Source organism: Microtus ochrogaster, chromosome X (assembly GCF_000317375.1).
Source record: "Microtus ochrogaster isolate Prairie Vole_2 chromosome X, MicOch1.0, whole genome shotgun sequence".
Taxonomy (NCBI): Eukaryota; Metazoa; Chordata; class Mammalia; order Rodentia; family Cricetidae; genus Microtus; species Microtus ochrogaster.
In genome coordinates, this window is record NC_022026.1 from 24,969,788 (window position 1) to 24,985,791 (window position 16,004).

Genomic DNA, 16,004 nt, shown 5'->3' on the forward strand with positions numbered 1-16,004 from the left:
GTTTTTTTTTTTCCTGGCCCCTCTCCCTTTGTCTTCCTCTCTCCTCCCTCCTCTTGCTCAGCAAGATTCATAATAACTTACTAAACCACAACCCTCCTCTATTTCCACTTTCCAGGGGAATTTTGCAGCTGGTCTGACTGCCTGTCCTGATTGATCCTCCCCACTCCCCTCGCTGGCCACATTCATCTCTATTCCGGGCCCCACCTACCTCCCCCAGGCTAGTTCCCTCAATTTTAACCTCTCACCCCGCAGGTAAATTGCAGAGGCTTGCCCCTTCCCACTTCAGCCAGCTTTCCCAGCTGCTCACTGTCTGGACAAGTCCCTTATCTTTCCAGGTCTCTTGGTTTCCCCATCTACTTGTTGACTGTTAAAGGTGCCCGACTGAGGTAGGGTGGAATGCTTGACCTCTGAAGCGCTTTCCGCCTCTCATTGCCAGAGGTTTCGTATCTGGTTTGTTAGGGGACTGGATATTCTTCCCCATATCTTTCTACTTCCTTTATAGAAATACACATTTCTTTCTTTGGCAGGCAACTTTGAAAGAATCCATTGAAGCGAGAATCTGAGGAACTGGATGCTAAGGGAGGCAGAAAGCGGAAACAAGAGTTGCAGAAATTTCACAGTGATGAAAGTGCTTGGGACAAGGCCAGGCCAGTGCCCACTTGGTGGAGCAACGATATTTGACAAGCTGAGCAGTTTTAGAAAAAGTGGTCCCCTCAACTAGGTTTAGCTTCAAAGAAAGGTCAGGGGACCGTGCGTTTGGAAATAGATAGTAGTCGGGCATCCGCAGTTCTAGGTGTGTAGCCCATAACCCGGAGGTGCTGTCCCCATTGCCCGGAAGCACCAGCTGCTTGCTCTGCACAAGACGGACGGGGGGGGGGTAGGGGCACTGGGGACAGAGCTCCCGATGGGCTGAGGCTTCTATTTCAAAGGTGCAAAGACAACATGGAGATTAATAGAGAGCCCCTTGCAGTTCCTAGGCTGCTTTCATCTGGTTTGCTTTTACAGCAACCCTGTGAGATAGTGATATAGGAACAGTTATCCCACTTACAGATCAAAGAGGAGACAGAACTCACTCAAGTTGATTTGACAGCAAGGGTAGCCAGACCTTACTCAGAGTGTTTTGACTCCAGAACCAGTGTTCCCTTCAAAACCCTCATGCTCCTGCTTTTGTTTTTCTTTAAGGTACTGGAGACAGAACCCGGAATTTCATGCATGCTAAGCAAGCACTGTACAGCTGAGCTATAACTCAATCATCCTTCTTTCTTTCTTTTTTTTCTATTTTCTTTTTGTATTTTTTACTTCGACTCGGGCTAGCCTTAGACTTGCAGTCCTTCTGCCTCAGCCCCCCCCCCATCTGGGATTATAGGTTTGGGGCACCAGGCTCAACAAACTTTTGTATTTTCTTTTTAAAGACATATTTTTATTTTTTACTCTTATTGTGCGTGTGTGCACGCGCGCGTGCTCACGTGTGCCTGCGTGCTAGTGTGCGCAGGCGCACATAGTGCTCCTGGGCGCACATGTGCTCGTGCATGTGTGCTACGTGCTTGCATGCATGAGCAAATATCATAGTACATGTGTGGAAATCAGAGATGACTTGCAGTTTTTCAGTCCTCTCCTTCCTTCATGTAGGCTCCCAAGGTGGAGTTTAGGTCCTCCGGCTTGTTGGTAAGGGTACCTGCTGAGCCATCTCACTAGACAACTTTTGCATTTTCAATAACACTGATGATAATTTCTGGCAAACTATAACACACACACACATACACACGGGGTGGGGGGAGAGACTCTGTAATAGTAGCTAACTCCAGAAAGTAAAGGATCGTGGATGGAACTTGGGCTATCTATTTTTAGCCAGATACCCAGTTTGAAGTTTTGACCTGGAGCTTGTATTTTACTTAATCTATATATTAAAGGAAACAGCTCAAACACAAAGCAGAATCTGATCCATATGATATCGCAGATACATAGTGTGCTGGGGATTTGGAAGAGGGAGGAGGAGACAATGTTTGAGCTAGGCTCCCCAGAATGCCAAAGGTCTGAAGAGACCGAGATGGGGGAAGGGACATCCAGAATCCCAGAGGCTGCAAAGTTTGCCATTCTCTCTCAGCGGTGCTTGCTAACTTCTGAGACAACAGACCTGCTGCAAAGGAATTCTTCCTGAACAATTAGGTGCACAGAGTACGTAGGATTTCCTGTTTCCTTTCCTTACTTCATGCTGTATTGTGGTACCTGTGTCAGAGCCCCAGGCTTGGGAAACACCTGCTTTGATCCTTATGGCCTTCGGTTTTCCCTGGGCAGCTCCAGCTGGACCAGTTCAGCTAGACACAGACAGAAGGTGTTATTAGGACTAGTGAAGGCCCCTCCTCCAGCTGCTTTTGGCCATTTCCTACTTGAACCCAGGAGTTTGTGTCATAGTATCTGATGATCAGATTGATCACAGTTTTGGTTAATCAAGGCCAAATCCCTTTGCAACAACATAAGCACAGAAAGGACCTTTAAAAACACAGACTCCAATTCTCTCATTTTAATGATTCGGAAATCTGGGCCCAGAGAGAACAGCAATCTGCCGAAGGTCACAGGTCTGCTGGGAGTGAAGTCAACACATCCGGCCGGCCTGGTTGTACTTTAGTCTCAGGAGAGTGAGGAATGTCCAGCCTGGGAACTGGGTGTTTTCAAAGGTGCTTACTGGCTGATAGGAGAAGAAAAACACATCTGGCTTTCGGAGACCTGAAATCACAAGGCATTTCTTACCCTTCCCCATCACTCCACCAGAGGCTTCTTGCAGGCTATGGCCTCTCTAGAATGGGGGTAGGGCTCTGGAATCCTGATTCCATCAGGCAGTCTCTATCCCAGAGGCCTAGGGATCCGTTCCTTGAGCCTCAGTTGATGCTTTTGTGATCTCAAGTCAGGTTTCTGGATAGAAGAATAACTCTTTCCTTTCAGCCATTCTGAATTGAACCATCAATTGGGAAAGTATCATCTATATCTTGTCTGCAAACTTATAGGGCTCTCTCGTTCCCATGCTCACACTTAGGTCCTACAATCTAAAAACAGAGTAGTGTGACCTCCATTTGAAAACGTAAAGAAATGCCAGGGGTGGCAGTGCATGCCTTAATCCAAGTGCTCCAAAGGCCAGGACACAAAGATCACTAGTTCGAGGCCAGCCTGGACTCCATAATGAGTTCCAGAATAGCCTGGGCCACAAACCAAAAAGGAAGAGAACGAAGACACAGAGAGGTATCCCAGAGCTGACGGCCAACAGTCAGACACGGAACTGTCCAAATTCTCTTGCCATTCTAGAGTTCCTTTTTTTTGGTTGTTTTGTGGTAAAGATGGAAGGATGTATAGGTAATTACAAGGAAGGATAGAAAAACAGGAAAACTGTGCCAACCCAAGATGAAAAAGGAATCCCTCACTCTGGAGTCTGGTTGATATTGATCAGGTAAGGATCAGAAATTTCAGTACATTTAACATTTGCTGTGATCATTGCCTACATATAGACAATATTTCTTTTATATAGAATTATATATAATTCTCAAATGAACATGTTAAAATAGCAATTAACTATGCTTAAGGCCTAAGCAGGTATGACCTTGAATCTGGATGGCCTTACTCCTTTGGATATTTCCTGGGAATCACATAAGCAGGCTCACTATTTTTTTGTTTACAGTGAAGATCTCACTTCCTCCACTATGTTGTCTGAAATTTCTTTCTGCAGCAAAATCAAGGCTCCAACTTTACCTAAGTGGAGGCAAAGTTAAAGTATAAGGGAACTCCTTAGACTGTTGCTGTGTCTCAGCCTCCCGTCCTCTGCCACCTCTGACAAGTGGATGAAAGGGTGCAGGCAGATGAAATGGTTCCCAAATATTCTCCCTGTGTCTGGCTCTACATCAGATATGAGGTTACAGAGAGAGAGGAGACAAGGTTGCTATTCCTGAGGAGCCCACCGCTTCACTCAGCACTGCGCAGACTTTTGTTCTAAAGCTCCCCTCTCCCGCAAAGACCAAGCAAAGTGAAATTCTTTCCTTGGGAGCTAGAGGAAAATTCCACACCCACATTTTATCCTAAAATGATGTTTTGCCCCAGATCTTTGCGGACAAACAAGCCATCCTAAGCAGATGGATGGGCTCGGAAGCATCCTCCAGAGAGGGTCTGTCTCCTTTGGCCTCGGGGGAAAGGATAGTATGTTTCTATGTGATGATGGTCCTGTCATACTGCAAAAACTTGGATTTTGGTAGAGAGGTTCTGTGTGCATTTGCAGTGATGCCCTGGTGACATGCATGCCTATAGAAACACCGAGCTGGGTGGAGTTGATTTTCTTGCAGCGCTGTATTTATATTTCTCTGAGACCCAAAGGTGACTACACATTTTCCCTGAAAACTAGCGATGGACTATCCATGTTTTGCAGCCCAGAAACTGGAACTGTAAAAGACCTAGAGGCCCAGGAATGTTGGGCATTTTTCCTGGTTTTCTAGCTCACCCTTTTGCACTGGTCCTATTAGTAACGGGTAGGGTATGTACTCCTCAGTAGTACAGAGCTGAGGTGGCAAAGCCAGGTAAACACACAGCAGCTCTTCAGAAGGGTGAAAGGGCTTATCTTAGGAGACAGTTAGGGGATGGCAAGGGCCTTGCCTGCACTGAGTTTGCAAAATCAAGAAGCTTATACTTCACAAAGCCTAGATCCTGGTTTGTTTGTTTGTGGTGCGTGTGTGAAACTAATATCTGTTCCCTCTAGATTTGAAGGAAAGGATCGAAGTGAATGTGTACTTTGGCTATCCTCAAACAAGAGAGAAGTCCACCTCTTTCTTTGGCCATAGCTTAAAGAGAGCAGGGCATTGCTGGGGGTCAATTGTATCGATAATACTGGTGAGATCAAAGTATGACAGTTGCAAGTGAGGATAGGGTATGAGCAAGAACTGGAGAGTGTCAACCAATGGCTCTTCCGCTCCTTAAAAGTCTCCTTTTGAACATTTTCTCTTTCCAAACCTTGAAGGACTCCCTGTTTGTTTTGTGATACGGGAGGCCATTCCCTTCCTCTGTGGAATGTATGCCCTGAGCTATCCTGCTCCAGGGACAAATGGACACAGGGTTGGAGGTTTGTGTTCCCAGGAACCCCGCTTCCTATGTTTTCCTTTTTCTCTTCAAAAAACGCAAACCAAATCAACTCTTCCTGTTTCTGGGTTTGGGATGTGGAAGGTCACACAGCGGGAACCTCCAGCAAACAGTTCAGACAGGGACTCAGAAAGCTGGCCCTGGGCTGTCCTGCACTAGGGGGGAGGGCTGTCTGAATGGCTTCAGACGCGTGAGAAGACATGGATGATGAGAAACAGCATTCAGGTTGTGGCAAGGGTCAAGTCTGCTTCTGACACTGGTTTGTCCTGCTTTTCCACAGCAGACCAAAGCCTGGCCACCATGGAGTAATCAACAGCATAGTGCTTGGTCTCCCTGTGCAGTAGGAGGCTAGCCTAGGAGGTCAGAGGGACTGTGGGAAATGATCATAGAGTCAGGACTATTTAGTCCAGGAATGAACAGGGTCTGAGGAGAACACCGTGGAAGAGTAGGTGTTTGTCTCTATTTCGTCACTCACCTCGCTAGCTACATGTTCCTCCTCACTTACTTATGCTGGCTTTTAGGTTCCCAACGTCAATGAGCACATTGGTCTACGCAGCAACTAGGTCCCCTCTATCCCAAACGCCAGAAATGTGTAAATACCAACAGTCACAGGGAAGGTGGAACATACCGCTCTCATGAAACTCCAAAGGATACAAATAGGGTGAGTAAGTAGAAGTTGGTTTGCACCCAATCCAGACTCAATAACATTCAATGGGCCAAGTAGCAGGTAATTGAAAACTTAACACTAAAAAGCAGAGGCATATGGATTACTGCAAGTGTGAGCCCTCCTGAACTACATGGTTAGACTCTGTCTAAAACCAGCCCAGGAGAAGGAGGAGAAAAAGGAGGAGGAAGACTTTAAACTGAGTAAGAAATGACAAAGGTTCACCATACCTAGAAGGTTTGATCAGAGCCCAAGTGGACAGATAGGAGAAATGGTATAAAAATGGAGCCAGCTAGTGCCTGAATACGAGGTTCAGCTATACTCCCTAACATGTGTTTTTATGTGGAAAACTCAAGACTCCAAACTATATCTTCAGGAGACCCCCCCCCAATTTGTAAAGCTAGAACTAACTGAATGAAGAAGGTAGGAGATACTTCTCAACTCTGGCCTCTCGCCTGGCTCCCAAGGACTCTCTGTGGATTCTAGGAGTCCTCAGTACTTGCTGTGAGAAGCATTCGTTAACATGGCTCTTACTGACTCTCCCTATCCTGAGATGTAGGGCAAGCTCCAGGTTCTAATGGTTTAGTGGGAACATGTGCTACATGGATCTGCACCGTTGACTGAGGCTTTTGCGCCCCCAAAGCTATATCATCTGAATCCAGTGGGGCTTTCTGTTGATTTGTAATAGCTAATTCAGAGCTAAAATGATAGGGAAGAAGGTATAAAAATTCACCAATCCTATTGCCAGAAGTTCTTTGGCTAAACTATCAAAAAAAAAAAAAACCAGTTCCTGGAAGATTCACTGTTTATGTGAAGTCCAGGGCTTAGATCTGGAATACAGAGGTCAGACATGTGGACAATATACAAGAGCTTGATGGTCTATTGGAGAGAGGAGCGAAGAAGACAGTATCAGATAAGGTAATGCGTTGTAATGGAAACACAGGCAAGATGGAAATGCTATCTAGATGGTGGCTTGACGAACTGGCAAAGCTAAGGATAGAGTTCAGTGGAAGAGAACTTGCCTAACATATGTAGCCAAGGGTTTGATTCTTGGGCACTATAAATTAAAGGCAGGGGAGGTATGGGAAAGTTGTACTAGTGCAAAAAGCTTGGCGGTGGAGAGAGCGTTCATTAAACAGTAGAATCCATCCATGCCTGAGTTCCTGTAGGTGCAGATGGAGGGTTGTCATAGTGCGGGTGGCAAAGAAGGGGCGGATTTAGGAAACACTGCAAAGTGATCTCTTGTGTATGACTTGGTGGCTGAATGGCAGCATGTAAGAAGGATGAGGGAGCCCGTGGTTCTTGCTTGGGTGTCTTGCTTGGGTTCTTGCTTGAGTGCATTAACAAAGAAAGGGAGTCCTGGATGACGGGGTCTCCTGAGGAATGATGAGAACCTGTGATCTCTGGTGGTGAGTTTGAAGGAAACACAGGCCCTTCTGTGACTGTGCTAACAGCACCTTCCAGATCCTTCTTAGACTAGCACTCTACCTGCAATTCCGACTCCTCTCTGTCCTCTAACATCTGGATTGGCTTGGGCTATGAAGACGGGCAGGTTTCTACTGTGTCTCAGTGTGTTCATCTGACCTGCACCTACAAGGCTAAGATGAACTCTGTTTCACACTCTTGACCACAGGAACGAGGAGGTGAGGCTTCATAGCACCTTTGGCCTCAAAGAAAGAATTTCAGGTTCTCCACAGCCCTGGAAATCCTTACCATCTCCCCCTCTTTAAAATCTTGAAATTGTCCATTCCATCAATCCTACTACCATTCAGTTTGACTCCTGGCACGGTGTAGGACAGTATGGAGGCGGGACATACGAGACAACACAGAGTCAAAACGCAGGAGACCATGGTCACTTTTTGGTTCAAACTTCTCATTGATCAGATAATGAAACCAAGGTCCAGTAAAAGCAACGCTCTCTCTGTCAGAGAAGGAGTTATTGTCAGGGTTGGGACTAGATGCTAGGTCCCTCAGCTCAAAGCCAGCTTCTGCCTTGGCTGAAAGCCAGGGTTTCTGCCTGTAGATTATGGCTGAAAGATTTCCTGTCCCGAATGATAATCCCTTCCAGATACCCCTACAACTAAGGAGATGTTTATGATCTTCCAAGTTGCTGAAGAAAAATATCTGTCAAATGATAAACAAGTCATGCTCTGCCAATCTTCTTTGCAAAATACCAAACAAGGAGTGACTGAGTCTATCAAGAATCAGCTCTAAGGATGATTTAGTCCTTTTCAAATGAAGGAAGTGGCCTGAGTTGTGATGACGACGATGATGGTTTTCATACGCTTGGCATTTTAGTCTCCTGCCCCTTCTGAATTTGAGAGGTAACACCCAATAACATCTTGAATTTATGTATTTAAGTGGACAGATCTGTTTCTATTTTCAACCTTTTACATAGGCCATCCTACCGCTCAGAATTGGAGGGAGGGTACTGGACAGCTGATAGGCAAAGTCCAGCGCAGAAGACAAGCCTGCAGCCAGACTGGAGCCAGTCGGGTTGGGAGTAGGAGCTCTGGTTACAGGCAAATATTACCCCCCAGGTTGCTGCAGCCACTTCAACAGGAGCCTGGAGAGAGGCTCGGAAGGGCTTTGGGCAACAAAGGAGCTTTGTGCAGTGTGAGCAAGGGGCCTCCGAGAGGCTTTGGCATAAGAGAGGTAGGAGAAAGGCCCGGGCCCCCTCATCTCTGTAGGCTGCTGGACAGGCGAGCTAATGGCTTCCATAGAAATGTGGAGTCTGCAGGTGGAGTCATTAACTTCAGAGCAACACACACCTTAGAAGGGCTTTAGTGAAGACTAAGTAGTTGTGTAGGTAGGGACACTTAGGCCAGGGGAGAAGAAAGAAGCCTAAAGTCACACGGCTGGCAAGGGACAAAGCCCAAACCAAAACCAAAATAGAGATCTTCTGCCATCACTCCTCCGACCTGTCAAATATTGGAGGCTGGTTTGGATTATGGTTTTATTTGGAGGAAGTGGGTTCCTGTTAGGGTCCAGAAATATACCCATCATAGAAACAATCCATGAAAAAAAAAACATGGTGGGAGGCCTTAGTGGAAATGGAGGGTCGGTGAAAACTTGACTATGGCGAAGGCCCCAAGGACTCCACACCTGACCTGCTAATTCCTATTCCCATAGTCTATATTTTCCACTCTTAGCTATATTTTGGCCTGAGATGATTTTCGGCAGTATGTTGGCTCTTTGAATTTAAATAACCATTGGTTTCATTTACCATCTATCAGGAAAAACACGACTAGTACCGTAAAGCCTAATCGAGGCTACTAGTTAGAGTGGCTTCGTTACTGAAAACAAGGCTGACCTAAAGAAGTAGACTGACTGACTACTCACAGCACAGGATGAAGTGGTGGGGCAAATTCAGAGGCTGCTTCATGGACCTGTGACGCTTGGGAAGAACTGTGCAGAAGGATGGTGATAACAGGGGTCCTGGGCCATCCACCTGAGTGCAAGCAAGCTGGGCAACCTTCTTGCCCTTTGCTAAGGGAAGACCATAGCAAGAGATCTCATTAACTCTCATACCAAGTTTTCCTCTGCCCATGGAACAGAGGAAAGTAACTCTGTCTTAGAGAAATCTTTGATTGACTCACCCTAGTAAGATGGTTATATATGCAAACCACAGGCCCCCGCCAGATTTGAGGCACTATCTTGATTTTTTTTTGCCTCTAAAATGTGTCTGGTGGGTCCTCTCCTCCCCCACTCTGCTCTTCTGTGCCAGCACTCAGGAGCACGTGGCTGTACTGCAGTTTCTAGAAGGGAAGGATCTTTCTAAGGGTGGTTCCAGCAGAGGGGGTGGAGTCAAGACTGACCCCCAAACAAATGCTGATTCTACTGCCTGTGTTTCCTGCACCCCCTCTCCTCCTCTGGCACCATTTCCACAGGCCCCTCTCCCCACCCCCCACACTAGCCGTCAGCTCACGTTCTTCAATCCATCCAAACTCATTGAGGAACCAAGAAGCTGGCAACATTGGTCACATCCAAGAGAATTGTTTGGGAATTGAGAGACAAGGGCAAGAAGATATTTTGGGTTTGTAAAACTTGAATTTCAAAACAAGAAGGCACTGCCTATTCAACAAAAAGAATAGAAGTCAAGATTTCTGCTAATTCTCTCAGAGAAATAGCAGAAAAACTCCCTTTGCTCAGTCCTTTGACACTTTTTTGGACTCAGGCTCTCAATATGTAAGTAGACCAGCCTGGAAGCCATCAGCCCTGGACCTCTGTCTCTGCTTCCTGAATGCTGAGATTGAGGTGGGAGCCACATGCCCGGCTCAGCGTTTTGCGATTCCTGTGTCTGATCCTTGTGTGGAGATCATACTCATTTTCTCTAGCTTATTCCAGTTTTAGGATCCTTGCTACTGGTAAGCACAGGTCTGTCTGACATCTGTAGTGCGCTATTTCTTGTGATCCATCTCAGTTTTGTGGAAGAAGTCCCATTTTACTGATGCGGACGGCACTCCAGGGAGGAAGCAATTGACCAGGACTTACACAATAAGATCTGTAAGGAACTCTGGGCTCGTGCCTTGCTGCTGCAATTACCACATTCATCTGAACTCATAATTTCTGATGGCTTTTCCTTGACTTGACCTGAGAACATATGTTCTTCAATAGACATTTTCAAACTCGAAGCCAAACCAGTAGCAGGAAGAGGCTTCTCATCTCAGCTTCATAGATGGCGGCCTCTCCTGCCACCCACTGAATGGCATTCCTCTCTCCTCTGGAGGCCACACGATACCCAACCTCCCAGGGCTCAGCACTAGCGAGTCAACTTTGTACAGATATTCTTTTTTTAACTCAGTATGTAGACATGATGACCTTGAACTCTGATCCCTCGGCTGGCCTTCTGAATACTGGCTTAGCCATCTGCCCCACCACACCCCATTTTTGCTGTGCTCCGGATTGAACCGGGAGCTTCACGCATGTTAGGCGAGCCCTCTACCAACGGAGCTGTATCCGTGGTTCCCCCCCCCCACACACCGATATTCTAACGAGACAACTCCGCAGCTGTAAGTGCATTTGTCTGGGATAGGGGGGTCACTATTTCAGGGCCTGAGGGGTTTCTTTTAGCCTGTGCAGCTGGTGTCTGGGAAATGGAGAAGTCTGTCATTCCCTGAGTATGGGCAGCACCCGGAACTTGTGCTCTTGGAGGTCCCAGGCGCAGAGAAGGAACTGTACTCCACAAGAAGCCGTGGAATGACGGTGGGGGTTGAGAAGCAGATGCGGACTGTGTGCTTGTCAAAGCAATGTTTCTTCTTCAAAATAGGTCTCTCTCATCCGCTGTCATAGCAATGCAAATAAACACCTCACCCCACCAGTTCTCCTTTTTAGCAACCGCCACCCAGGAACTCGGCTTCCTCTGGCCGAAAAGTCCTTGGGAAGTCAGCAAAAGCCCCCTCTGACTTCTGATAAGACTGCCTAAAGCAACTCCAACTATCTTGTAAGGTTCCTAGGGTCCCTTCTAACACCTCCACAAGATGCCTCCTCACCTTGATCTTTAGCGTGACACTTTCTCGACACTCTTCTGTTACCGTGGCCATCCCCACCTCCAACCCTAACTGGCACCCAGAAATGATATCCATTCAAGTCAGGAGCTCCTCTTGATGAAAAAAAAATGAATGAATGGGAATGGCTGTGGCCTTGATGACCTCAGCAAACCTGGCCTAGGCTACGAGTTCTGGCAGTGACTGCAAACCCTTTGCTGGCTAGCATGCCACGTTCTCTTGTTTGCCAAAGCAGTCATCCCTCTGCAGACAGCTGTATTCTCTTCAGCACAGCGAAGCTGCTTGCAGACTCACATCCAAGACGACACCAGAGGGCAGAAGGCGGATAGGTGGTCAGACTCCAAGAGACTTGCCAGAGAGCAGAGGGAATTATTTAACTCCACACGCCCCCTTAATATAATTAGTTCTGAGGTCTACCTCCTGGAACCCTTCCAGACATGAACCCCAAATACCAAGTCTCCTTCCTTCTACCTCGTCTTACCTCTGTCCCTTTCCTGACACTTTGTCCAGCCGTAGTAATCTTGCCAGGGGGAAGAAGGCATCTGAGAACAAGGGAAGCGCATGGGTGGCTGCCGCTTGCTGATAGCTCTGGAGGGAAATCCTCCCCTGGCTCACAGACAAGAACCAGACCTTCATCTGAGAATTAAAGAGGCGCTGCCCATAAGCCGGAGCCAGAAAGCAGAGTGGAAAGAGGCCAGGGTGTGCCCAGGGGAGGGAGACAGAGTGGATGTCTCCAGTTTTGCCCCTCAGCCACTACCTCCATTCCCTCAGCTAGCCCATACAGACGGCTGGCACGTTTCCTCTTGCTGTAAGTCATTTGTGAGGTGTAAGTGCGTCTGGCATACTTACCGACATTCTTCCTCACCGGCAGCAACGGGAAGCACTGCAAAGGAAACAGAGAAGAAATCATGGCTTCGCAGGAAGAGCATGTCAAAATCGAAAGCGGGCCAGTGAGATGGCTAAGCTGGCAAAGAGCTTGCTGCCAAGCCTGACGACCCGAGTTTGATTCCCAGAACCGTCACAGTAGACAGAAAGAACCAATTCCTGCAAGTTGTCCTCTGATTGTCCTATCTGTGTCGTCGCAGATATGAGTGTGTGTGCATGCACACACTGTACACGCACAAGAAATAAACATATATTAAAAAACTGAAAGGGCTCTTTAAACTAAGCAAGTGCCGTCGACCCATTTTGTGAAAGGACATATTGAGGCCCCCAGAAGAGAAAGATAAAGTAAGAAGAAAAGTGGAGCCTACAATCCCAGACTCCTCTACCTACTCCACACTGCTTCCCCTACTCCACTGAGTAATTCTTCTGATTCACTTTTGTCTTACAGAAAGAAGAGTGGCCCATGTATTCATGGTACAGTTTTAATGCCTGATGACACAGATTGTCAAAGAATTAGGAAGCATCTATTTGGCACAGATGTTGAACGCTGGCCAGGCTAGAAGTAAAGTTATTTGGTGGGAATAGAAATACTTAGAACTGGAAAGGCCAAGCTGAGGGCAGCCCTCCTTTCTTTGTGTGACACCAAGTAATGCTCACAATCTCTTGAGTATTCATTTCTGAATACTTCGGAGCAGGAGAGAAAAAATCCTGCCCTGACAGGTTTTGTGGGAAAAAAAATAGATATAAAAATGTTTTCCCATATGTAAAAAATACTTTGTGAATTCATCCAGCAAATATTTACAGAACACACCATACTAGGTGTTAAGAGTATAATTGCCCTCTAGACAAACGAGGTCCAATGGCAGACACTTCTTAGTGGTAGGTGACAATCAATAAGGAAAGAAACAAGGACATTTCAGGCATCACAAGCTCCAAGGAGAAACAAAAACCAACTAACCAACCAACTAACCAAACAAACAAACAAAAAACCCACAAGCTACAGCGTGACAGGAAAGTGAGTAGGGAGACAGATATGCCGGGGTGCCTCTCCCTTCCTGGAGCTGAACTTTGAGCAGTGACCTGGGCGATAAGGAATTTTCTATGTGAGAATCCGACGAGACAGAGAGGTAACAGCCAAAAATCCACAGTGCTTTGAAAGGTACAAGTAGGTGGCAGTTGGGGAGCAAAGAGTGCACTGATAAGATCTGACTGCTGCCTTAAAAGGCTCATTTGGGCTGCTGCACAAGGAGTGGGTCGCAGAGCCGCAGAGCCGTAATGGAAGCAGGGAGAGCTACCAGAAGGCTTTTGCAGGTTTCCAGGCAAACAATGTCAGAAGCTTGGGCTAAAATGATAGTAATCAAGCTGTTCAGGAAAGAAAAAAAGGAAGGAAGGAAGGAAGGAAGGTTTATTTCTCAGAGATAGCATCTTCTTGCTTGTTGTGTCCTTCATGCAACCTGAAATCCACCCCAAGGTTATCAGGAAAGGGGCTGTCTGTGTAGGTGCCTGTCTCTTACCCTCAGGACAATGATGAGCACATCTGATATGCTTAGGCCCAGTGATTCCCAACCCTAGGAAGACCTGCCTCCATCTTAGCTCACCCTGGAATGGCTCCAGGTCAAGTCTATCCTTGAAGAGCACATTCGTCCACAGAAAAAGGAGGGGATTGGAAGCGTATCCATTTTAGTGTTCACTGCTAAGTCCGTGGAGGATGTTAGTAAGATAGACAGAAAGTTCTAGAATCAGAGAAACATGCTCAGAGAGGTAGAGCTACGGAAGTCTCCTGAGAAGTTACAAAATGGAAGATATAAGGGAGCCAATATAATGCCCACTGGTGGGCAAAAGGGAACAGAAGAACAAGAAAGGGAAGGGGTGGGAGAAAAGGACAAAGCAGCGCCTTGTGGGGTCCAAAATGTGACAGTTCTGGGAACGCAGTTAGGAAAGACGAGCACTCTGCAGTCCTATCCTAGTCTGTTAAATCCCTTCTCGCCTATCCTACTGCCAGCCCAATTCATCATGGGTATAATAAAATGAAAGTTTGTTCAAAAGATAATTGGAGGAGGGCCTGGAGGTACAGACCTATAAAACTAGCTATTCAGAAGGCCAAGACAGGAACACAAGTTCAGTGCCTACCTGTGCTAGGAGTGACTTCAAGGTTAGCCTGAGCTAAGTAGTGAGACCCTGTCCCAAAATAAAAACATTGAAAAGAGAGGGTTTGGGATACAGTGCTCTCCACCCCTGGCCCTCCCCAGTCCCCCAGACTTGGTGTCCTGTGGTTCAGGCTGGTTTCACATCCGTGATTCTTCTACCTTCACTAGTGAATCCCTTGGATTCCAGGCCACCACATCTACCCCCCACTTTACGTTTGCCCTTGATCCTGATGTTAAGCTCTGTAGAAGAAGATGGGGCACGAACATCTGCATGCTGGGGTGGTAAGCTACAGTGGAACTTCTTCCTGGCTCCAGGTCACAGAGCATATTCCTGCCAGATCTGGGAGACCCGAACCCAAGAACCATAAGGGCGACATTGATAAAAGACAGTCACTCTGATCTGGAAGAGGTGGTGGACACCTAGAAATCCAGCAGTCTGGAGACTGATCAGCAGACTTGCAAGGTTGAAGCTAGCCTGGGTACACGGTAAGGCCCCTAAAGCAGGAAAGAAGTGAAAAGGGCAAAGATTAGCAGCGACAGCATCTTACTCAGCGAGCCATTGGTTCATAACGTGTGTATTCATTTCTTCATTCATTCCCTAAGTGTCTGCTCAGGACTAGGCCCTGTGCTGGGTACTCAAGGACTGATACAAATCAGACAGGTTTCCTCCTTGCCTGTGAATTCAAGCTACATGTGGAAGCTGTCGCATGTTGAGATGAGAGCAAGCCCCTTCGCTGCTGTAAAACACGCGCTTTCTGGACAGAGCTGAGGGAGTCATTTGTTGGTGTTGGGAGTGGGAGGGTGCTTTTCGTAAGGCCCTTTTCAAAGCACTTGGCCCGGGTCTCAAAGGCAGATAAGGGGGTGAAAAAGCCAGACAGTCAAAAGGAAGAGCATTAGAAAAGGGCAAGCACGTATCCAAACAGGTTGTCTGAGAAACTGCCTGTGGTCTGGCTGGGAAGTGGAGTATCAGATGCGACCAGATCAGCCGATAGGGCCCCATCACAAAGGTCCATGACAGTCTGGGAAGCCTTTGAAAACAAAGGAAGAGCACACTTACATTCATGCTGTAATTGGCTGTTGTTCTGTGGTTGGTTTGGTCTGCTTTGTTTTGTTTTGTTTGGGGCACTTGGCACACTTTATTAACATCATTAGCCATCAGAGAAATAAAAAAAAAAGTCAAGTCAAGATTTTGTTTCACCCCAAATGTCAAGAAAACAAACACTAGCAAGGATGGGGAAAGCGTCCCTTAGACACTGATTGTGGGGATATAAGCTATGCCAACCACATGGAAATCAATTAGAGTAAAATTGATTCATCATATGACCCAGCTAATCCACTCCCAAATATTATATGTAATTTATCCTTTGTGTTTTTCACATCATGCTTCCCTATCCCACCCATCCTCCTCCCGGCCCCCAGAATAAAACAAAATAAAAATTTAAGAGAAAACCAAAGGGGGAAAGGTACAATCTGCTCATGGAAGCTGCTATGTGACACAGTGAGTCACGCAGCAAACCCCCTTAGCCATACACTTTTAGACACAGGTGTTCATCGCAAAGATTCATTGTTCAGGTTCAAGGCCCCTGGTCTCTGCTACACTATCGATGCTGGGCCCTTACTGGGACTCTTCCCCGATATCCTGCCCTGTGTTGTGGAGATCCTGTAGCCCTGGGTCCACAGGATCAATGGCAT

At 46.9% G+C, this 16,004-nt stretch overlaps 1 protein-coding gene across 1 annotated transcript in view; it reads right to left on the reverse strand.

Annotated features, from left to right (window-relative positions):
* Positions 1–16,004, reverse strand: part of Stard8 (StAR related lipid transfer domain containing 8) — a 77,034-nt gene that overhangs the window by 47,959 nt on the left and 13,071 nt on the right. The window contains exon 2 of the mRNA XM_026784920.1: positions 12,130–12,163. Coding sequence (XP_026640721.1) covers positions 12,130–12,163 — 34 coding nt within the window. The remainder of the gene's footprint in view (positions 1–12,129; positions 12,164–16,004) is intronic.